The 23,788-nt window shown below is 40.6% G+C and overlaps 1 protein-coding gene across 1 annotated transcript in view; it reads right to left on the reverse strand.

The window, feature by feature from the left end:
* LOC110171668 (nuclear factor of activated T-cells, cytoplasmic 1-like) overlaps window positions 1-19,610 on the reverse strand; it is a 60,873-nt gene extending 41,263 nt beyond the window's left edge. The window contains exons 1-6 of the mRNA XM_020937425.2: window positions 19,208-19,610; window positions 14,879-15,971; window positions 13,336-13,495; window positions 4,634-4,836; window positions 2,273-2,445; window positions 1,482-1,622 (exon numbers count right to left, since the gene is read on the reverse strand). Of these exons, the coding sequence (XP_020793084.2) occupies window positions 1,482-1,622; window positions 2,273-2,445; window positions 4,634-4,836; window positions 13,336-13,495; window positions 14,879-15,971; window positions 19,208-19,334 (1,897 nt within the window). The 5' untranslated portion in view covers window positions 19,335-19,610. The remainder of the gene's footprint in view (window positions 1-1,481; window positions 1,623-2,272; window positions 2,446-4,633; window positions 4,837-13,335; window positions 13,496-14,878; window positions 15,972-19,207) is intronic.
* Between the last annotated feature and the right edge of the window lie 4,178 nt (window positions 19,611-23,788).

A 23,788-nucleotide genomic window follows, 5' to 3' on the forward strand; every position in this document is an offset into this window, starting at 1 on the left:
TCTGACACCAAAAGAAACACATTATTGGGCTGTTTGTGTTGAGGTGTAGTGCTGTCACAGAAATCAAAAACATATGTAAGCCAATTCATAATTATAGTAAGCAATGGGATAATTATTTGTTCATGACAAAGAGGAGCAGTTCATTATAGGGAAAAAAACAACAATGGTACCAAAAATTACATGCAAATATACACTTAATTATACTGCTAATTAATCCCCATTAGCCAGGGGAAGCTATCAGGGATCTAAATAAACAACAATAAACAACAAACCTTTAATAAGGTATATATATTTACATATGACAATTATTTTGTCATCAAGTATAAAGGACAACAAGGAGGAACCAAGAAATGACAATGTTTTTATGTCACCTGTATTATATGAGAATGTTCACATGGATTCAAAGAAGATTTATTGCTCTATTAGGCCCATTAATTTTGTATAATGTATTGTGTATACATTATTTATGTGTTTTACAATGATTAATCACCTTGTCTAATGTTCTTACATTTGAAAGTGGCTTTAACTACAAAGGTTGCTTTTGTTTGCATTGATTCAGTGGCACCCATCAAGGAAATGATGCCTGCAAACTTCAGTAGCACTCTCCCACCCACACACCAATTTCTAAAGATGTATGAGCAAAACATAAGCCAAATATTCCTCGCCTTATAATGTTGTTATTGACAGACAGGGTCAGAGTCCGGCTGCATAAGCTGAGGTCAAAGTAGCGTCAGGCTAAATGTCAGGAGTGAGTGAGCGGGTGCAGTGTGACAGAGAAAGTGAGAGAAAGTGAGACGTTGCACATGCCCTGCTTGTGATTCATTCCTTGAGTTGTGGCGAGCACCAATGAACAGGCAATGGAAACTTCAGCAAATGTAAATACGCTTTGGTTAAAAATATAGTGGCTTAATGCGCACCACATGTGCCTCTTTTGGCCTGGCCTGCTCTATTTTGACGGGAGGAGAAACTGGAGGAAAGTGAGGAGGCAAGGCCAGGCAGAGAGAGACGGCTTCAGAGATATTGAATAAGCGGGGGATTGGTAGTCTGTAAACATTATGGTGGCAGCAGCAGAGGGCACAGGGATAGTGGCACGGGCAGAAGCTAAGGCAGTTTCTCTTACTGTAGTGGTGCCAGGGCAGGGCAGGACTAGGCCAGTGGCTGGTATAGTGGTAATCACAGTATTATCGAATAGTAGCAGTATACTATAATGCTTTATTTGTCATTATGCATGCAAGTTGTGCAATGAAATGGATGATACAAAGGGTGGAAATGATGCTGACAGTGACAGGAGAAGTTGTAGTATCACTAGGAGTTGACAGTATTTCAAGCTAGTCAAGCTAGTAAGTGCACACAAATCTAAATTGTGAACTAGGCTCTAATAAAGATGAGGTAGAAATATTTACCAAACCCTAATAGTGACAGTGCTAGCTACATTGGCGTTTCATAGCAGTTATAGTTGCAGCATGAGCGCACGGACTTACCTTGAGCCTTCTCCACAAACACCACTTTGGAGTCAGGGAGGAAGTTGAGGCCGCTCACCAGCATCATTTTGCCCCCGGTGGCTGGATAACTGTCCACGCTCTGCTTTTCAACCAAGGGAAGCTCTTGGGCTGAGCGTTGAGCTGTAGCAAAAAATACAGGGGAGTATAAACAGCTCATTGTAGCCAAGAAAACTGCAGAAATAAGCTCAGAGAATTTATATCAAGACCTCAGTTTAAGCCAACAGCTGCTTTTAAATGCCAGAGACAATTCATCAACATTATTTTCATTGGCGAACCTTGAGAGCATTTGTGTGTTTTTGTGTTTTAAAACGATAGACCTAACCTTCTATGTTTGGTGGCCTCACACTTATATTTATCAAATTAGGGAGTTTATTTAATTTTGGACCATAACATATATAGCAAGTGTGTTATAGCATTACGTCATGTGTACAAATAATTAAAAAAATACATGGGCCTTACTCTTTAAATTTACTGAACCATGAGGGACTAGCGTGTGAAATTTGGGAAACCAGAACTCATTTCTAAGTTTTACTACAGTCACTTAAGCATTCAGTTATAAAATGTTGGTGACCGGCATACTGACTCAAGCGAGAGAAATTTTAGCAAAAGTAGCAAAAGCTAAAAGTTGTGTAATGGCTACTAGTAGTAAAAGTATCAGCATTAATTCATTGCAGAGGCAGGTTTAGAAGTAGAAGTAACATTTTGCAGTTTTTCCTTACCACACTGATTACACTTTATGTACATTTAAGCCAATAGCAGCTTATACTTACAGCACTCAATGGGGTTGGAGGATGCCTGCAGAGACACAGTTCTTCCATTGGGCTGGTTGATGTGCACTCTGAACACCAGTCTCACTCTGGTGTTTTTTCGGCCAATGTCTGTCTCTCCTTTACGGAGCTCGATGTCAGAATTACGCAGCTTCAGGATCCCCGCACAGTCAATTCTGCCAATAAGCAAAGCAAAAAATGTTTGGAAACCACTGATTTAGAATACTGTCAAATCCTGCATTGGTTTTTGATTAGTTGACTAGTCAAACTATTACATATTTATCTTTATTAATACATGTTTTTTTAAATATATAATTTCATACATAACACACACACACAAATATTTTTTTTAAGGTTAAGGGTAAGGTACACTTTATTGATTCCTCATGAGGGATTTCATTAACCAGATAAAAGTACAAAAAAATAAAATAAAATGCTGACTGAAGGCTTCAGTGAATATTTACAGATAAAGTGTATTATTCTTTTTAGGCATTTTGATTTAATAATGGCACTATCTTAGTTATATAACATCTTGGCAAATGTTTTACAGTACGTAGAGTCCAGATAACGATTCAGGATTTTAAAAGCAGTCCTATCAACATAATACAATAAACTGTATGCCCTTGAGTAAGATGTAGCAAGATTAGACATTGAGGACTGAAGTTATGAGTTATGGACCATAGAGGGAACTTCTACTGGAACATGGCAAAATCATTATTATTATAGCATATCATTGAAGTTTGATCTTCACCACTGCATCACAGATTTAAGGACTGAGGGGATCTAACAAGTCTCACAGCAAATACAGAGCTTCAACTTTATAGCTGGAGACCTTGTTGACTGTATTATGTAGACACTAAGTCATACTATTGTGACTGCACTAAACCTGTCCACTCCACTAGCACTATTTAACATTACCATTGGACATCTCCTTCAACCACTGCCACGTGTTGGTCTTGATTTCATCCCACTATTTGGGAGGTAAAAGGGTACAATTTCTGCATATGTGGAAAAAAGGCATTTGCTATGAAATGAATCTTCAGTGGCTGATAAAAAGTAAATGAATACAAATGGGATATGGTTTGGCATTTCAGTTATTTTACATGGTAGGTCTTTTGGGCAGGATTCCTGGAACATATGGTAAAAGTCAAGTTGTCGGCTGATTCAAATTTTCCTTTTGATTTTGATTTCCACCTTCCAGTTACGACTTGAAAAGCTCTGTACTATAATTTTTACAGGAGTTTTCTTCCACTGATTCTTGTATTGAATTAAAAGGTGCATACGCTTTTGGTTGAGTGTATCCTAGACAATAGTTCAGGGCAAACTGCTGGACAATCTCTGTGAGGAATTGCAATATGTCAGATGTTGGTTGCAAAATACAACTTTTTTATACTACACTAAGAAAAAAAAAAAAACAGATAAGAATGACAAATTGAAACTGACAGAAAGCTTGACTGGTTTTCTCGACTTCCTACATCCCACACAGTCAAAGAATGATTATTGGCACGAGAGAACAGACGTGCGTTGCAGTGTTATCGAGGCGACTGCTCAACAGTTCAGTGGAAAGAGACGGTTAAATACTTAGCCATGACCTTTACAGTAATTCAGTTTGGGAATGAAAGACCAAATGTTCACTCTTCGTTTCACATATGTGGCGAAAACTAAAGGGGAAAAGCAACTTCCTTCTGAATATTTTTATATAAGATCGCGTTCATCCCAAGGGACACATTAAGTCATGAGGGAGAGGGCGCTCTAAAATATGATACAATGTGAGGTGTTCTGTGGTAGTGCGGGGTCACTCAAGAGGAAGTGCAAATGTTAAAATCATTAAGGTCATGTTAAATTACCTTACCGATGATCAAGACAAGATTTTGAAAAAAAAACATGAATGGTTAATTTCATAGACTGGAGGTTTCTCTGTGCTATAGTTATGCTAGATGTACTGTCTATCTTCCCTAACTGTGAAATATTAGTTTGGATTACAAAATACAAGTAATTGTTTGACTCTATTTGTCACTATAAAATCTGCATTCATTACGTTTTGTTAAATAGTTTCTTAATTAGGTTACTGGGATAACTTCATGCCGCCTGCTGTAATAATTTATTGACATGAATGGTGCATGTTTAGATAGTTTCTTTAAAGTTTCTTTAGATGTCAAAAGTAAAACAAAGTCAAAATATACTCCCCACACTTTTCTACACTCGAGGCCCCAAACCTCCAGGGGTGCAATAAGTCAGCTGTAGCCTCTGCACAATGCCTCTCATCAGCCATTCTGTTTGTAGAGTCTGCAGGAGTGGGGTTTTGGTTTTGTTTTGGTCTTTCTAAAAAGTGCAAAAAGAAAAAGAGGGATAGTTTGCGCTCACATGGCTCTCATGTTGTTCTCAGGCAGCAGGGGGATCTCGAGGATTTTGGTGTTGGATTGCATGACCTCGTGGCTGGCGGTGGAGACGGTTTTGCCTGTGATGCGGTGGACCTGGTAGAAGGCGTGCGGGCGCAGGAGGCGGTCATCTGCCGTGCCAATGAACAGCTGCAGGGTCAGGGGCTCGCTCTCCATGTAACCGTAAAGCTGCAGAGAGAACAAAGGCACCCAGGTGAGACGCAACAGGCTCATTTAGGAAAGAAAGTTTGCGTGTAAGGTACATTAAGGATAAAAGGTGGACTCATTGTGTTTTACACCTTTAAAACACAATTTGTCCACCTTTTATCTTTTTTTTTATCAACCATGTCACTTTTTTCTGGTTGACAGTAAGCTTGCTTGTCTCCATGGAGATGATCTTGCTTTGTCTAGAATGTTCCACAGTATGGCATTAAACCAGCAGTGCATATTCCAGGTTTGGGGTTTCATTTATAAAGCTTTACACACATTTCCACAAACTTCCTCAAACGTCCTAATTCCTTATCCATCTGAGGCACTGCTTATAGTTAGGATACTTTTTTTTCTTTTTTTTTTTTTCTCCAGTATAGACTCTTGTAATTGAATCAGTTATAAGTTAAATGCTTTTTTGTGCAACATTGCAGGCAAAGCATGGTGACCCCATAGGAAAAATTACACATTGCCTTTAAAATATCGTTTTTATATAAAAGTCAACTTCAGTCAAATGAAAGCACTATTAAAAACTCAACTCTACTACCTGGCATAGTCCCTTCCTCTTTGTTTTTTTGGTTGCATTAGACACCCTTATTTCAGTGGTGGCTGCATTTTTGCTCCTTTTACTAGCCTGACATTCCTTTAAGAGAGGGTTTGATGTCTGGAAGCCCCTCTGAGTTGGGATCTCCAGTGTAAAGAGACATGGAGGCTGAGATAGAGACAGACTTCCTTCATAACTTCACCGTTCATTAAAATCACACTGGTGCTATTAAAATGTGTCTACAGAGATCTGGCTCTAGACTCAGCAGAAAAACACCCTGACAGAGCTGTGGGCCTACATCAAGGCAGTGGTTTGAAGGTTGCTCAGAGAAGAAAATTATTTATTATTTTTGGGGATTTTTCTAATATTTACTTAAGAGAAGTGGATAAAATAAATCTAAAAAATAAGTAGTAACTACAAAAGTATACAATCAGGTTTAACAGGGCAGGTCTTCTCTCGGGTCTTTTAAAATAATGAATCTGATTGACTTAAACATTACCACTTCAATCAAGTCAAACTAATACAGAGAAATAACTCACACACACACAAAAAAAATAAAAAAATAATAATACAAAAAGATGTATAGTTTTGAGAACATTTTAGTGAATTTGTTTCACATCTGATAATCAAGAAAAAACTCTACTTTTAAAGCAGGTAATCTGAAAGGGTACATTTACACCTGCTTGTAATATAAGGTCATGGATCATGTAGAGCGGGTCTACCTTGTTACCTTTGGCAGTTATGAACATGCATTATGATTTTCATTAAAACTCTGAGACGAAGTCCAGCTGTGATCAAAGAGACTCCAGTATCACAACCACCACTTCAAACAAAGACTACTTCCTCTAATAGCTCACCATTATCTGCTACCTCTCAGCTAATAAAAAACACAAAATCCTGAAAAATTTCAAGAACACATAGTCAGTTTGTCACACATAGTTTGAAACTTACAAATGGGTCAATGGTAATTTGGGTGTAAGTCTGAGCTGCCGATTCAAATTAGGCATCCTTGGATTGGTTGATAACAGTGTAACATAATTTTGACAATTTGAACAAGTGTGTAAATGGTTAAAACATGAGCATACAGAGTTACATGAGCAAACACAAACTCTGAACAGTGGTTAATGACAGCTAATACTTGAATTGCGATTGACCAAGTAATTTTACCACTGTGGATTTCTCTTGGAGCTAGGAATAAAGACTTCAGACCTCCCAGGAGATGCTTGCTTTATGCACTGGGTACACAGTGGGATTGGCAGATGGTGGCAGACCAAACCACTTCTTCAAACCCAAAAGGCATACGCTCAAATTTAAGTCCAGAGAAATCAAACAATGGTCGCCCAAATATGCATTCAGGTGGGAATCTGACCACATGTGACATTCAGGAGAGGCATCATTTAGTCAAGAGCCATGGCTAACCAAAATGGTCATCTGAAAAATCCCTCAAATTGCTCAATTACCACAACACACACTGGGGCTATGCAGTCATTTTCTTTGGGCTCTATGGAAGTGAATGTAGGGGTACCGTGAAAAGGAATAAAGGGCCTGCTATTTATCTAACAGCCTGAGTCATATAACAAAATGCACACCACATGTAACCTATGACATAATCTGATTAATGGGTTTATAATTAGCACTTGCGGTTGGTCAGGAAAGAGGCAGGCTGTCGCGGGAAGTCTGTGGAAATTAGCGCTAACATATCGTGTGGTAATAAATATGAAGATTAAGTAACGTATGTCTGGACTTAGGAGAGAGCTAGGGATATGGTCCTTCTCATTGTGCAGCACAATTTTCACTATTAATTATGTTGAATAAAAGAGGATGTGACTTGTCACTGAAGCTGAATGTATATCCATATGTCTCAATAATCCACGCAGCAGTGGATATCTGGCTTTGCTCTCTGATTCGGACTTCAAAAGATTAAAAGGTAGTGGTGAAACTAAGGCTGTCATTCAAATCCGGTTCCAGTGGTCCTATTTTACCCTTTGTGTCTCCAGCAGCTGTCTTGACCCGTGCACTAGTCACACATGCAAGTCATCAGTGAGTTAGGACGGGGTCAGGAGCTTCTTGAAGTTTTGGAAACTCAAGGGACCACTTCATTTTCTGTGGTGATCTCACCAGCACAACCCTCTCTGCTTGTTATATTTTACTTATGGTGTCACCAGTGGTAATTATCCTTAGCTGCACATGCTACCAGTTATGCCTGTATTGACTCGCGAGACCACTTTGGTATAAGGTATGAGGTACAAATCCAAAACACTGGAGCGTAAAATTGCATGACGTTCCTTATGATTTAATAAAAGGCAGACGGAGACTTGAAAAGCTCTGTCGCCTGACACTTTTCCCTCGGCGGGCTTGTGTGGATTTGTCACTGAGCTCCTCCATTACCTCAGAGCCATGGGGGTCTGCACAGCCACAGTAAGGGGTGGTCTTCTCTCCCCTGTCTTTCTGTGGTAGCTCACAATGACAGTGGCATCCTCACTCCAACCATCATGACCTCATAGCACACAGGAAGTGATTAATGAGGTCAGGTATTCCTCATGGTTACGTGGGTCTTCCCAGCAGCAAAGTACTAAGCTTAGCCCTCCGCAGGCTCCCTACCTCAATCTCTTTACCATATGTGCTCTCACTGACCCTCTTCCTAGAGCTCCCTTGTGCTTTCACTGAACTTGTGGGATGCTCTCAAAAGCACAGCACCAGGAGGTATAACTTCTTCATTTTATTCTCCAGAGATGAATAAAGCAGAGGAGATGGACAGAGATGCTCCCATTGACAATAATGTGGATAACAACTTCTTCTACAACACAGCTTGAACTTTCGTTAATATTCTTAATAATGCACTGATCTCATCATCCAACTTTTTGATACAATTTGGCACATCATTTGTTCAATTTCCAAACACTTGGTGATAGTTTGATCCATTGTTTTCAAATGCCAACTGCAGCCACTGTGTCAGACCCATTTACACCTCTGACCACAGGCGCTGAGGCAGGGGCCATATTTGAAGGTTGGGGTGCAAGAAAAACAGAGTGGATGTGGAAGCTGAAGCATTAAAGACATAATTGCATGCAGCTGTAGATTGTGGGTCAGCTGCGAGGACGCTGTGAGGACGCGTGAGGCGTCAGGCAGAGACCGGGCCAGCCGCCATTTATCTCACTGTAACCTTTGTACCAGTGTGGATCCATCACAAGCTCATTTGGGGTGTTTTTTTCCATTCTCCGCTGTCATTTTCTTTCAACACCTTTTAACTTTTCGTTTATCATTTAAGTATGTTTGGTAACAGGGCCACTTTCAAACGATAAAGACGACAGACTTTACCATTAACTATTGCAAAGTGAGCAAAATTACAATTTGTTTTGTTTGCCATTTTTGCTGAAATAAAATCTATTGTGCAGGCTTCGTCAAAGGAACAAATGATTGCGGTGGATAGCAGGTAAATGAAATGTGTCTGGCATCGCTTCAGATTGAGTGTGGATCCAGTGCACAGGCAGCCTTCATCTCTTCACAGTGATTTCATCAGGGCCTGGAGAAATGTCATGACTCGTAGATGTCCACGTGGCGAGGAGAATTGGAGAGAGGACGTCTGAAAGTTGCACAGGAGCAGAAACCCAGACAGGAGAAAGACTTTTCCCTATTATCTCCCTCTGCTCACAGTCACAGCCAGTCTTTGCTGTGCCCAATTAAATCACTCATCTCCCCTCACAGACTTCTCTCCATCATATTCACTGCACTCATGTCTCCAGTGGCCCATATTGAATGCATAAGGTGAATAAAGCAACACATGCAATCTTTTAATATTGTGTTTCCATAACTCAGAAATCTTTCCCCTTATTTTATAAGCCACCCCTATCCCTCAAAGTTTGTGTTGAGCAGAGCACTTAAGTGTTATGTCATCAAGGGCAACGTTTCAAAAGTTAACCCATGTCTAGACGAGTGAGGGTCCAAATTACATATAAAAATATGGCTTTGTCACCAGCACAACAAGCCCTAAGAAAATACAACCCTTACAAAGCATTAGGGGTGACTTCGCCACCATGACGACCAAAGGGTCTCAAAAATTCTCCTGATATTACCTAAAAGTAGTGACAAGAAACACATTTTATTCCATATTCAACATATTATTAACTAGTAATTAGTGGTAGTCCAGTACCAAGGAAAGTAAAAGCCTTTTGGACGGAGAACCATAATTTCAAAGTGGCATAAATACCCCTTTGGGAATCAAATAATAGCTCTGGTTAAGCTCTAACAGCTCTTTGGGGCTCACCACAGAATTCAAATATCAAACAAGAGGCTCAGAACATTTAATGAGCAATTAGCCTCACAGTCCCGGCTGCAGCTGATGATAGCTGTGAGACATAGCGTAGTGCACAGAGCCTGATGTCAAGGTGAATGTGCACATGTGAAGAAGTGCGCATATGTTTGAAGGTCTTTCATACTGACAGTGCAATGTGCATCACATAGTGAGTGAGGAGGAGAGATGGGGATTGAGTCACGCACATGTTAATGGGGATGATGGCCACATCCTGCTGAAATTACACCATGTCTGTTGCTGCTTTAGACTTAATGAGAGAGTGGGTGAGGAGTGTGAGGGTTACAAACCCTATAGGCCAGTCATTATCCTATATGAACTAGACATATGCAAGACAGTGCTGCATGCAGAGCAATAGGTCTAATATGCCACAGGTGTTATTGTCTGCAGGATGTTTCCTGCTCAGATTTGAACATCTTTAGGTTGTCTTCATATACACATAACCTCACACTGGGGTATCTTTAAAATATTAACCATGGTTCAATTTGCTCCCATATTTTTCCTGTGGAACAACTCATCAATCACAGTTTCATGGTTTAAGGTATAGAGCCATGTTGTTGGCTTCTCCGGCTTAAAACGGACCTTTCGACATAGCTGTGGTGAGAGGGGGAAGCGTCTGGAACAGTGAGGGGAGCCGGTGTTGTACCTAGGCTCTCTTAATGGTTCTGTGGTCTGGTGCAGTAAATAAAGTGGAAAAGCAGCCGCGGGGGTCACAAAGTGGACTCCACAGAAGAGGTTAAAAGGCTGCAGACGCAAAGGATGTGAGATGGTCAGAGAGTGAGGCCAGAATAAATTATTGCTATTCGAAATGGAAAGCACATAAAGCACTACTGCTACCCGTAAACTCCTGCTTTCATCAATGTGCAACTGGGGTATACAAACTCTTCCGACCGCAGCCTTCATTTTGATGGGTTTATTTTGTGACGAATGCAACCTGATGTAACCTTTTAGATGTTACCAGTTGTTTTTGGGTAACAGGACACCAGCCGTATATTTGGGCCATAACTTTTTCTCAAGGGACCGTGGCAAATGACTAGCTACATTTTATCCTATCATGTTTTTCATCTGCATGTTTTTGTCTGTGACTGGCACTTTCCAACACACATGTCACCATTGCTTGTGCACACTGGTGTGATCAGCCATGAGCTCAAAAACAACTGCGCCGTGGATGAGTGGCTGCAAACCGAGGGAGGACTTAGCTGCAGGTTTGGGAGATGGATGAAGGGTGAACGGTTGACATGCAGTGACAACCCAGGCTCCCACGGGGCTACGGAGGGAGGGGGAAGGCAGTGGTGCATGGAAAAGACAAGGCGGTGTCCGATGAGAGCTGGGATTGTGACTCCGAACCACTACTCCAACTCAGTGCCAACCTCAGGCCACCCAGGTCCTAATCAGCAGGATGCAGAGTACCTCCAGGGGCCATCGAGCGGGGCCCCAGCTGCATGTTGACTCTCTGTGCCCCCTTCACAGCCCTGTCCTGATGTCGTCTTAGGCACACAAACACATTTCCTCAGCAACTTCCTTACACTCATGTCACTACCAACTTATTCTGCATGAATGCGTCTCATAGATCCACAGTCACTCATTATCACACTGCCAGGGACGAAACCCATGCACACAAACAAAAGCCTTGCCTATACAAAGAAGTTGTTTTATGATACTCACCTGGTAAATCATGCATCCCATAAACAAAAACTACTTTTTATTAGATTTTCATTTTAAATAAAATATTGAGTCCAATGTGCCAATGAGCCAACACCAGCCTCAGCCTTTACCTCACATTTTGCTTATTTTATGTATATGATCAATAAACAGAAAGTATTATCAAATTACACATGACTGTCATTAGGTAAAAAAGAGCACAATTATTAACATTGAAAAACTGGCAAAAAATCTCATCACATCTAACCCTTTCTGTGCAGTGTGCAGTGGCACATGTATTGAGCCATACATGTGTATTGTGTTGGTAAAGTTGTGCTCTACAAGCAGAGTTGATTGCCTATTACATAGATCCTATGTCATCCAGATGTCTTGATTGACTACACATGCTAAATCAGAAACACAAATCATCCTTGGGATTAAAATGTGAGCCTTGTGCTCAGAGGCCAAAATCATAGTTTTCTCCATGACTCCTCCTTACTAATAAATGCTTCCCTTAAATAGTAAGACCTAAAACATCCTTGAATAAATGGCGAGTTCTTATGATAAAATAAACATCCAAAGTCATCAATCTACATCTGGACAAAGACATTTACTCATGACTTAAACATGGGCCCCCGGAGTGACTCATAAAGTGACATAAACGATATCCAAAAGCAGCCTCACCTGCAGCAGCTGTGCTCTGCTCAGCCTCTTCGTTGCATGGGGTAGTTTGGTTGTGTTGAAATACGAGGCTTAGTAATGAGTGTGGACAATTAGTTATATTTACAGAGAAAACCCGGAGAGCAACAGGCCTGTTTGTTGCAGTCACACGTCAAAGGCTTTTGACACTGAGCAGACTAGTGTATGCTGACAGCATCTATTTACTGTGCTTGTCCCAACAACTGAGTGTTTAAAGATGGACCACCTCAACCTAAGCAATAGTGGGCCAGAAATGTCTGGAAGTGCATTTTAGACTATTTACCATATGGAATATGTACTATCTAGTAATCTCTAGACAACATGTGGAAATCTAGTGTACATCTCAAGCTTTATTATAGTGCCCTTACCAATTATCTTTTATTTATGTTACAATTTTGTGTCGCCATCATAATCCATATTTTAATCATTGTGTTCCTCATTTACATCAATATATATTCCATGTGCCAGCTATAGTTTGGAGTTTGCAAATCAAGCCTTACATTTACAGACATATTTAGATTTAACAGTTAATGCAAACGGACCATCAGGCCTTAAGGACGTTGATACAGCTGAGTCCCTGGTCCCTCCTTGAGTAAACCAAGATGTCAGCTGTGGTGTGAGGACAGTGCGGCAGAGAAAAGCGGCTCTGTGCGCGGCCTGTGGCGAGACTGACGTGTGCACTGGAACTGTTGGCCAAGCACAATAGTGAGAGGCGATGGTCTTGTTCGTTACTAATTGAGTCAGTATGCTGGGCTGCTGGTCTGAGTGACCTTTTACAGCAGCAGATTGACTCCAAGCTTCAGGGAACATTAATAACACAGCTCACAAGCACATACAAAAACACAAGCTGGCTGCATTGAGTACACAAGACTTCACTCACAAGTTAACAAAAGGGCAGAGACTTTTCTTCAAATTCAGAGCAAAAGTTCAATGTCGCTTCTTTATTGTTAAGAATGTGTAATCCAAATGAATGTATATTTGTATTAATAGAAGTGTAAAAGAGGCATCTGAAATAAATTATGGTATATAATTTTGTTTTTACCAGCTGTACATTTTTTTTCTCTTGTTGTGCCAACTTATACTGTTACTTTGCAGTAATTGTGTTATTGAAAAGATTTCATTGAATTATTTAAGATTAAAAGACAACAAAGTTGTCTGAATTAAATCTGAATTAATGATGTTTGTGTTTCTTTCATATTTTACTTAACTAAAACCCAAAAGTGTATTCAAGTTAGTGAAAGTTGTCTTGACAATAAACCTATACCTAACTGTATGGTATGGTACATACCTGGACTACTGGGTGTCCTCCAGACAAGGCCTTGACTGCTCCGCGGCTGCCCTCTGTCTCATAGTGCGCTCTGTGGTGGGACTTTGGCTGCACCTCGATCTGCAGACTGTACGGCCCTGAGCAGGAGGGGAGCTGCCAGTCCAGAGAGGGCAAAGACGGGCTGCAAAATCATCACAAAGTCAGTGTAATAAGTAAAGTGCATTATGTATGTTATGATAATTACATGGTTTAGACATGTAAGACAGTTTAAGTTGCTGTTAATCCAGGAGCATATGGGAAATCCCAGTCAATTTGTGTATGTTGTCTTCTGATCTCACATGTCAAGCTGTCAGGTTTTCCACAGACAATGACAGCACCTCCAAAAACCTTCAACTCTGATCTATACTATAGCTTGAAATTAGGCCACTTTGTGTAATTCAAATGGCTTCTTCCTGCTTCCCTTCCATCACTGTCTATTATTGTATCAATTGAAGTCATTCGCTGACGTGTCTAATTCCTAAAGTCTGGCTAATAATTAGGTGGCCTTTTTACGAGTAAAGGAAATTAGAGCAGAATGTGCGCTAGTTAAAGAGTGGTATGTTTTGTATTACAGTGTGACAGGTGGAAATAGACACAGTTAGGAAGAGTGACAGTGCAGAGATAGACGTTTCTAGGTTGTAAAAACAAATCCTAGTATCCTACATTTTCTAGCAAGTCCTATCTTTGAATTGTAATTTTTTTAATAGAGTGAACTTGTGTCACTCATTGTGATTTGACATGATCACAATTATGACATGAAAATAAGTATTGCAGTAAAGAAGAGTATATCATAGAGGAACAGCTGGCTGTATTGGCCACCATTGTTCCAGATGGGGCATAAGGTTCCCAGATGAATACAGTGGAGGTATCTTAATCAAAACAAACATATGCAAGACAATATTTCTCTACACCGGACGCTCTGACTTGAAGGGTGGTTTGACTGAAACCAATCTCTGAATCTGTGTGGACCATGCAGCCTGTTTGTTGACCCAAAACGCAGTGATTTCCCCTCAGCAGGGCTTTATCTAGGTGCTCAGAGCATGACATCACACTGGCTGCTCACAGAGAGATGGGCCGACGAGCTGATTAACCCACAGACGGCTTCCCCCTCAGCCAGGCCTGTCACCAATATTTCCTGCAGCACACTATCTCCATCAAACACTTGATTTCCGCCAGGGAAGTGTTACAGAGTTGGCGAACAAAACAATAAAAATCTTTTCTGTCTAAAAAACAAGTTGCTCATAAATTTTGAATAACATTTTGGCAATATTTCACACTACCTGACTTAATGTAATTCCTCATTAAGACAACATATAATAACCCCACTCCTGTAACCTTTAACTCCTAACCCTTGCGACTATCTAACTGCATGTTATTACAAAGTAACAAGTGCAGGGAAATAAATAGTGACATTTTTAAAAATAAACACTGTGAAGTGTCTGTGTTCTGAGTGTAAATTTTATTTTTCTTTATTCTTTTTCTTCCCATTGAAATATCTGTCAACAAAGATGTGTCTGTGAGGTACCTGAGGTATGGCTTGGGTTTGGACCAGGAGTATGGGTGCTGGGGCACATCCAGGAAGCCTCCACAGTAGCTCTCCTTCTTCAGAGCCAGTCGAGAGGCATACTCATCATGACACAGGTCTGCTTCTGGACTCAGTTCTTCTCCACTGGGCTCTACCTTTAGGCCCATGGATGCTTGGTGCTCCAACATGGTCTTACGTGTCTTGATTGGTATGCCCTCCCCCATGTCCACCACCCCATCTGTAGTCAGGGCGTTTATGGCTGCCACAATTGCAGAGTTGGTGTACTGGTTTGTATTGGCAATCCAGTTCTCATCTGTCACACTAACCCTTGGGGACCCATGAGGAGACGCAATAGGCGACTGATTTGGTGAAGTCTGACGGTATGTGTTTCCATTCAGGCTGTACTTTCTCTTCCCTATCCCACTTCCATTGCTTAAGACCGCACCAGTGCTGGATGGAGAATTTGGCCTAGATCCACGAGTTTGTGAAGGCCAGCCCTCTTCAGCCACTGCCCCAATCTGAGGGGAGGTAGAGGGGGAGTGGTGGGGGGAGGCCACTGGACCAGTTGCCAGAGGGCAGGACAGGAGCGAGTTACGTGGGGACACACAGGGAGACTGCCAGGGCGAATTCTGAGGGGAGTTGTCGTAATTGTAGAAGCTTGACTCGTAAGATGAAGCTTCGGAATTGCAGCTCCGTGAAGAGATGCTGCTCGCGGGGCTAAGACAAGTAGGATCGCGGTAGCCTTCAGCAGCATTAGGCAGTGTGAGTGTTACAATCGAGTTGACACCACGTTTGATGATGTGGTCTTCACTGTTGCTCTCCTCGACCTCGTCTTCTGGATAATGGCTGTAGGCTGTGATCTCAATCCTGGGGCTTTCAAGAGCTGGAGCACCGTTAGGTCTTAAGCCATGGGGCAGGTAGTAGGTCGATCCAGGATTGTGGTTGTCGTTTTGGAGGTTGTAGGCCGTCTGGTGGCAGGAGGTGACCGAGATGATTGGACTGGTCTGTAACGTGTGGTACTGGGTGGCCAGGCAAGGGTTCCCCATCCCCAGTGGAAGGGACAGGCTGACGTTTGGAGTGTAGTTGTACGCATCTGGAAAATAAAAAAAAAAGTGCAATTTAGATGTATGAACAAGAGCAGGGAATGTTTAAGTAAAAGCACTGGAAAGGGAGGAGAAAGGACAAATAAGGACAATTCAGGTCTTGGTCTTGTGTTCAAACTGAGGATGTAAACCACAGATTGTTTAATTATTCTTATTTTTATTTGTATTATTATTATTTATTTATTTTATACAACTCTATTATGAATAAATAAGAATAAAACAAGAATAAAAACTAAACCAAGATTAAATCTGGGGTAGAGCAGGTAGTAATCAACTAAAGAAAATCTTGGTCGCCTAAAGACTGCCGAACAATTAGTCGATTAAAAAAGGGGTGTGGCAAAATCTTTTGCCTGCATCTGCTCCAAAATGCAAAATGCATTACAAGCTACTTATGCAAAAGTACTATGAAACAATGTATTTATGCAAAGACAGATTAAACTTCTTTTCAAATTAATTTTAGTTTCATTTGCCATTTTGCATATAAATACCAAAAAATGCCTAATCTTCAGCTAACCCACTCAGCCACTAACTTTTCAAAATTATTAGTTGACAAATTCAAATTCTCACCATCAACCGATTAATCAACTAAATGACTAAAGGCCTCCAGTGCTATAACCGGGAATAAACCACAATGAAACCAGCACATTAACCAAGTACACGAAATTCAAAAATAGCTTTATTTAAAATTACATCAAAATTGTTTACCACCAGTAGTCCCCAGACCACAATTTGAGAGCTGTATTGCTCCACGGCCAAAGTTCTCAGACCCTTTACATTATGGCAGTAATTAACTGTGGTTACATTTCAGAAGAACAATGGCCCCTTACAGAAATCTTCAACCAATATGTCTTTGAGGTCTCCACTGGCTCCCTGCTTCATAAACATCTGGAGAAGTTTAGCAATCATCTCCGAGACTCGGCGTCCCAGTGTGTGGCTCTGTGTAGTCACAAGTTTGCGCCGCCTCTCTGTTTGTTTGATGGCCTGTATGTACTTGGCACTCCCCACTGTCATATGTACTCTACAGGAATTCCTCTAGCCGTGCCGATGGATGCTTTATTTGATTGATAGCATCACTCACGCCGTGTATTAGGCCCTCCCTGGTGGAAAACTGACAGCACTCTCGCACCACTCAGAGCTTGTGATTAAGTCAAACGGAGAGATGTAATACACACAGGGAAAACACAAACACACAAATATGCAAGATCACAAAGAAACAATTGTAGCCATCTTCAAACTTTGAAATTTTGCCCCACTTGAGGCCGAATGCTGTGTCAACATCTCATTTATTCTTCAATGAGTGGTCAAAGTTGGCAGACAGTAAAGGGCATTCCCCTCAGGCTATATTTGTCGACCACAACACAAGATATCTAACACTCACGCTACTTTATATGTAGAACAGACAGGCTAAAATTAGTCTATGGGGGTTTATTTTCAGCGTGAAATAAGTATACCATAGAGTGAAAGGTCAGTGGATACAACAGTAAGGCAGAGGTGAATCAAGTTTGTGTCTGTGGTTGCAGCCGTATAGCAGTAGCGATTCTACAAAAATACTTTCCACTCAGTGTCTATTGTATTTTCTAAAGCTTTCATTAGAGATTTAAATCTGGTGTAAAAGTTGAAAGAATAGATTCCCACAATTGAAATAAAATCAAATTACTTTATTATCCAATATAGAAATTATGGCTGGTACATCAAACAGTGCTTTCAGAATGAGTTGTAAACAGTTAATTTGAAAATTGTGAGTAGGACATAGATTATAGCATACCCATTCTGTCCTCCACAATTTCTCTCAATTATGCTATCATGATCAAAACAGTGGTGACCAAACCAGCGTGACTAAAGAATAGACTGGTTTATCTGCAGGGTTTGTGGTCTGTGCGGCCTCAGACTGACAGGACCTCAGGGAGAGAAGTCAAAGGGAAAACATAGAGCAAAGAAGTCTAAAAAGCCATCCACTGCACTTTCATGACGGAGTTATTTTATTAGCTTTTGTAATACGAAACAATTAAATATAATGATTTCAAACTACCTAAAATGGCAATACGTAATATCAGCAAAATAGAGTCACTACAGGACCAGAACGCAAATCACAGAGAAACTAGCACATGAAAAAGCTAAATCAGGATTAATCTGGACCTAAACCAGGGAGGCATTATAGGTTTCTGCATGGTTCACAAACAAATTAGGACAGCCTCAAACAAAAGAAACTGAGATAATTTCCAAACTTCCAAGTTCAACCAATAAAACATTTGTGCCACGTAAATAAAATGCACCACAGATTGGGAACCACTGGTAAGAGAAACGTGTGCTCATCTATGTGCTCCTAATAGGCAACAGTATAGGCACAGCAGTGGGGACACAGTACTAACAAAGCATAGAGGTACACACACGTCTGTTACCAATTATAAGGCTTAAGTCTGAGAGTCTGAAAATGAGTAATAATAGTAGAGCCAGCAGCCGTCCATTTGAAACCACAAAAGACAAAATAAATCCACCAAATACAGTGCCATCATCAACAGTAGGAGAAGTATATCAAAGAAAGACAGACAGAGGAACGCCAATAACATGCCATATCTGATTGTGCTTTGTGCCAATACACTTTAACTCAAACAGAACATCCTGACTCAAACTTAAAAGAAAAATGTAATATATATTTTAAGTCCAATTCAAACCTAGAAAAAAAGAGTACCATTGAGCCTGTCTACATTTAAGTTCTTATGCAAAGCAGTAGCACACACCTCACATGGAGGTGAGGGCATGTGGCTTCAAAAGTTTGACTAAACAACACAAAGTGCACAGTGCTTAATGGCAGGCACCTGCCAGGTCTGCTCCCATGGAGTAAATACACAGTGTGCACGTGGGTGTCAATCAAAATATGCAAATGAACAACGATAGCTTATATAGAATAAACACTAAAGCTGTATTGTAAACAGAAAAGACCCAAATCAAAATCAGAGAACAGCAGAGAGAGTACAACTTTGCGACTCAAAAGATTGTTTTATTAGGCTACTATTCAGAGTTCTGAAAGGTACAATGTGAAAGACCAAAAAATACCCAAAAATATGGAGAGGTTATTAAGAGTTTTATAACTTTGAATTTCTTTGATCCGTTAAAACGATACGCGTCTTATATGGGGGCTATTTTAAAGAATTCATTTTGACAATTTAAGACCATCTCTATAAACGCCGAGAGTTTGCATTGTGAAAGTTTAATGCATAGCCCTTACCTTCTTCTGCTGACTTCATCTCGCTGCTGACAGAGTGGAGAAAGTCCAGTCCTCGATCTGAGCCGGCTGCTGCTGCTGATCCAAAACTGAACGATGAATGAACACTGAGGCAAAACGCTTCCTGCATTCAACAAGCGGCGCGCAACTTTCTGTTTGTAAAATTTCTGCTGTGGTCAAGAGCAAGAGCAGAAATAAGCAAAACTTTACTTCATACACCGGTAATAGAAAGAAAAAGCATCATTTAGGGTGCTCTGATCTTGACAGCGCTTCGCAGTGTGTGCGGCTAAAGGGTAGAGTTGAACTGATGCTTCTGCAGAGCAGCACCGGTAACCACGAAGAGGAAGCGACTTGAGGTGAGTTTGAATCTTACGAGAGGGTTTTCAAGAGTCTCCCTTAGGTCGATGACGCCTCACTGTTTGTCATAGGGGCCGGCTCCGGTGCTTTTAAAGGTGGAAAACACCCTCCATGCTAAGCCGCTGCGCCCGCCCATTCGGGGATGACGCGTACGCGCTCGTGCAAACCTACTTTGGATCAGACAGATGAGATCCACCGTGGGATCCCGTCCGGAGAGAGGACAGCCGCGCGTGCGTACTGTGTCAAATATTACAGGTTTGAATCAATGTCATTACCTAGTTTGTGAAGGTGAATACCGTCATCTTCGTTGTGTGTCATTTTGCAGGCAGAAATGTAAACTGATAAAATAACGGGTTGACTTTAAATGAATCTACTCAAAGTAATTAATCCCAAAGGGGTTCATTATCTTGTTACAGCCACCATTGAGATCCTATTTATTAGAAGTGTTGTTTTGACAGCCCTTCAGAGCTTAGATTGTGTAACCCTTTTGTTCAGGGAGGAGACTAAACTTTAGGCTATTTATCAGTCAAATGTTATATTTTCTTAGCTGCAATGTGACAATGACAGACAGATGAGCAACTCAAGAGTAGGCCTACTACTCCCAGTAAGGGAGGATAGGAGAGGGTAAAACTGATTAAAAATGCAAGCAGGTTAAAATGCAGAGAATGGTGTTGTATCTGGGAACCCCCAGTTCCTCTTTGGATTGCCTTGCACATCCATTTAAGCCCCTGTTCATCATCCCTCTCATTTCAGAGAATGTGCTCCTTTACAAGAGACGCTCATCACAAAAGCAGGATAACATCGCTTTGCTTATTCTGACAAGGCCTTTTGTTGTATTACAACTTGATTAGTGATCAAAATATTTAATTTATTTCAACATAATTGTCAATGCCGACTTTTACTCTAAAGATAAGAGCACCCTTGGATTTACAGTGAATCCAGTTTGCTCCTGGTTCTCATGGTCAGCTCCCAGACCATTTGAAAACATCTTGTTTCACAGGTCTCCCTCAGGACCAGGGTCTTCAACAACACCACCAGTTTCATATATCAGGACACTGATGGCCCTATAATGGTCCAGGTCGTTAGGAGTGGCTCCTGTGTTATTATAGTACCATTAACATCCTGCATATCCTCCTGATTACTACAAAAACTCACATGCCACAACATTTCAGTTTTTCTTTTCTCTTCTCAAAATGACTCATCTCTGCCATAGTGAGATAACAGTATTGTAATGTGCAACTACTAATCAAATCATTATTTGAATGGCTTCCTTTAATTCCTAATTTTTTGGTATTAGTTCCACTGCTTTATACAATGAAAGTCTACAGGATACATTTACCCATTATCTTGTATACTCAAACCATTTATCAAAATGACATACTGGTCCTCTTCCTGTTATGGTTTAAAATAGTCCTTTTATTGTACATTAATTAAGTAATTAGCTTCTTCAATAGATCCCCGATTTGGCCAATTTGCATAGACACAGTCAGTTTGCATTGATTAATGAGATAGTTGTTTCAGATGTAGAATGAATGGCTGTATTTTGTGCCAGTGAAATACAACCTCGATTATACACATCTGTGTATGGAAAGAGTAATGACAAGCAAATCCTGTTTTTAACAAGTAGGAATATCTGAGCCCTGCTAACTGATGCAATTAATGATGGGTTAGACAAGCTACAACATACAGTAATTCCTTTTGAATCTGAGCCATAGAGTGTGAAAAAAAATCAACTCCCTGAAGGCTGAGATGTAGCTGGCAGAGTTTAGGATGATCACACATAATCAAAAGCAGAAGGAGATGGGGTATGGGCAGACCGTGCACACACAGTAACAGTATAACAGTGTTTTCTTTGCCCACAGTAGCTCCTCGCCGTCAGTTGCGGTCTTGGCACATGTGAGGCCTGAGATGAGAGAGCAGGCATCACGTACTTGAGGAGATGAATTATGATAAAACGCAGTGGTATAGGAAAAAAGTACTAGTACATGTCTGATTGGCAGTGTCAGCAGTAGGGGCTGTGTGGCTGTGGTTAAGGTTAGCTCCTATGGCAGACTGGAGAGACTTATCTTGATGAATCTTGTGCTTGTGAGCAAAGTGCCATTAGCCGTAACATCTGTCAACAAGAGTCAGTCCAGAAGAGATCCACAGTGACGAATTACACCTGACAGTTCATCAGGCACTAGTGAAAGGAGACACTCAAGATTTAGACTCTCGTGTGGAGTCAACAGTCATATTTGTTGTTATTGTCAGAACATGGATTTTCAGGTTGAGATGGTAACTCCTCTTTCAAATTTGACAGTGGATAAGGAAAAGCAGAAGCAGAAATAGAGGCTGAATGACTACTTTACTTATACTGTTATTATCCCAAAACTCCAAACATTCACAGTAGGTAAAATCTTTCAGCTAAGGTAGTGCTGACCAAGCTTAGCTCAAGGTCTGGAGCTCAGTCTGTAGGTACTACACTGTGGCACTCATAGCTTTGGACAGGTTGTGCCAGTGGCACTGACGGATAGGTCAAAGACAGTGGACAAATTTTATGTTAATCAACCTTATTTTACATAAATTAGTATTATTTGATGTGGCATACATATCACACATAGCACTACCCCAGTACTGTCTCTAGACTTTTGCATATTCAGGAAATCCTGCAAGCTCAATACCCATTTGTTTATGCAGTTGATGGAAAGCAACCATTCAGAAATGACAGAAAGTACTTGGTCAAGACACAAAAAATGGAACATATATCCACTATAGAGAAGTCTGTGTACTTTCATGTCGTGCCAGTATCTTTTGACAGAACTCTTCTTCCTCTTTGTTAATGACATTTTGACAAACCCCACTAGAGCTGTAGTTTTCAAATGGGTGGTACGCCCAGTCTGAAGGAAAGTGCCTCCACATTTCTGGAAATGTAAAATCATAATTTATTGCTACTACATCTGGCCTTGTGACTGTGCAACTACACTGCAGCCACAACATGTCTGTGGAGCGCATTAGTCTTGTGTGTGTGATTTATGAGTAGCTTGCTCCCGCTCGCGTGTTTTGCACAAAATGATCATTGCTCATGGCTTGTAAACAGACACATTCTGCTTTATCATTTAAATGGATTGAGTTGCTTTGTTTTGTTCATTTGTACTTGTGCAATTCTTCCACAAACATAATGTATTTTGTAATTTGCACCAAGTAAATTCACATCACTGTCTTATGTAACAGTCCTTTTCAGACAGTAATAAAATCTGTTTAACAATATGGATTATTTCAATCAATATCTATGTACAAATAAACCAATACCACAACCCTGAGTAAGATTGATGCAGGCTTTTGGTTGCTTTTGTCAGTGTAGATATTTGTCCTGTGTTTGTGTCCCTAGGCAAGACACCCCTTCCCGTCATATGGATCAGTTTTATACAGCACTTAAAAAAATAATAATAATGATAATAATAATAATTAAAGTGCCATATAAAGACCCGTTACAGTGCATTATTCATTCATTGGACACTTGGTGGGGGTAAGCTATTGCAGCCACAGCTGCCCTGAGGCAGACTGATACAAGCATTGCTGCAAATCTGCACCACCACCATGCAGACACCACTTTCTTATTAGGCAATATGGCTGAAGTGCTTTGCCTTAGGACAGGAAAACATTTTTTTGTCACTGGCACCCCACTGTGGCACCTGATTTTCCCAGCAGTCTCCCATCCAAGTACTATCCAGGCCCAGCCCTGCTTAGTCTCTGAGATCTGATGGGATCAGGCTTTGACAGGTCAGAATGGTCACATATGATATAATATGTGATGCCAGTCCTGTCATAGGTGCATATTACTGACACTCACATGCCCACGCCCAGAGCAGAAGGCTACAAAATTTGCTAACTGAGAATGACTGAGGAGTGAATGGATAATGGACATCTAGTTCTTTGAACGGCTTGTACAAAGAAATATAAATCTCATTAATACTCAATCTGAACTCATCAATCTTATTTAAGGGGTAATGAGCTTTGTATTGAGTCATAATGCATTTATTGTTTAGATTTATTTTGGTATTCCAAATGATCTATGGAAAGAAATGGTTGTTCATTGTTCTCTTTCTCTATCACCAATCAGGGCTGATAGTAAAAGAAATAGAAGCGCATTTGAACAGCATAAATATAGAAAGAAAAGTATAGAACATTTGAATTGAATTGATATATATATATATATATATATATATATATATATATATATATATATAT

Source organism: Boleophthalmus pectinirostris, unplaced genomic scaffold (genome assembly GCF_026225935.1).
Source record: "Boleophthalmus pectinirostris isolate CB_2022bp ecotype Guang Dong unplaced genomic scaffold, ASM2622593v1 HiC_scaffold_6, whole genome shotgun sequence".
Taxonomy (NCBI): Eukaryota; Metazoa; Chordata; class Actinopteri; order Gobiiformes; family Gobiidae; genus Boleophthalmus; species Boleophthalmus pectinirostris.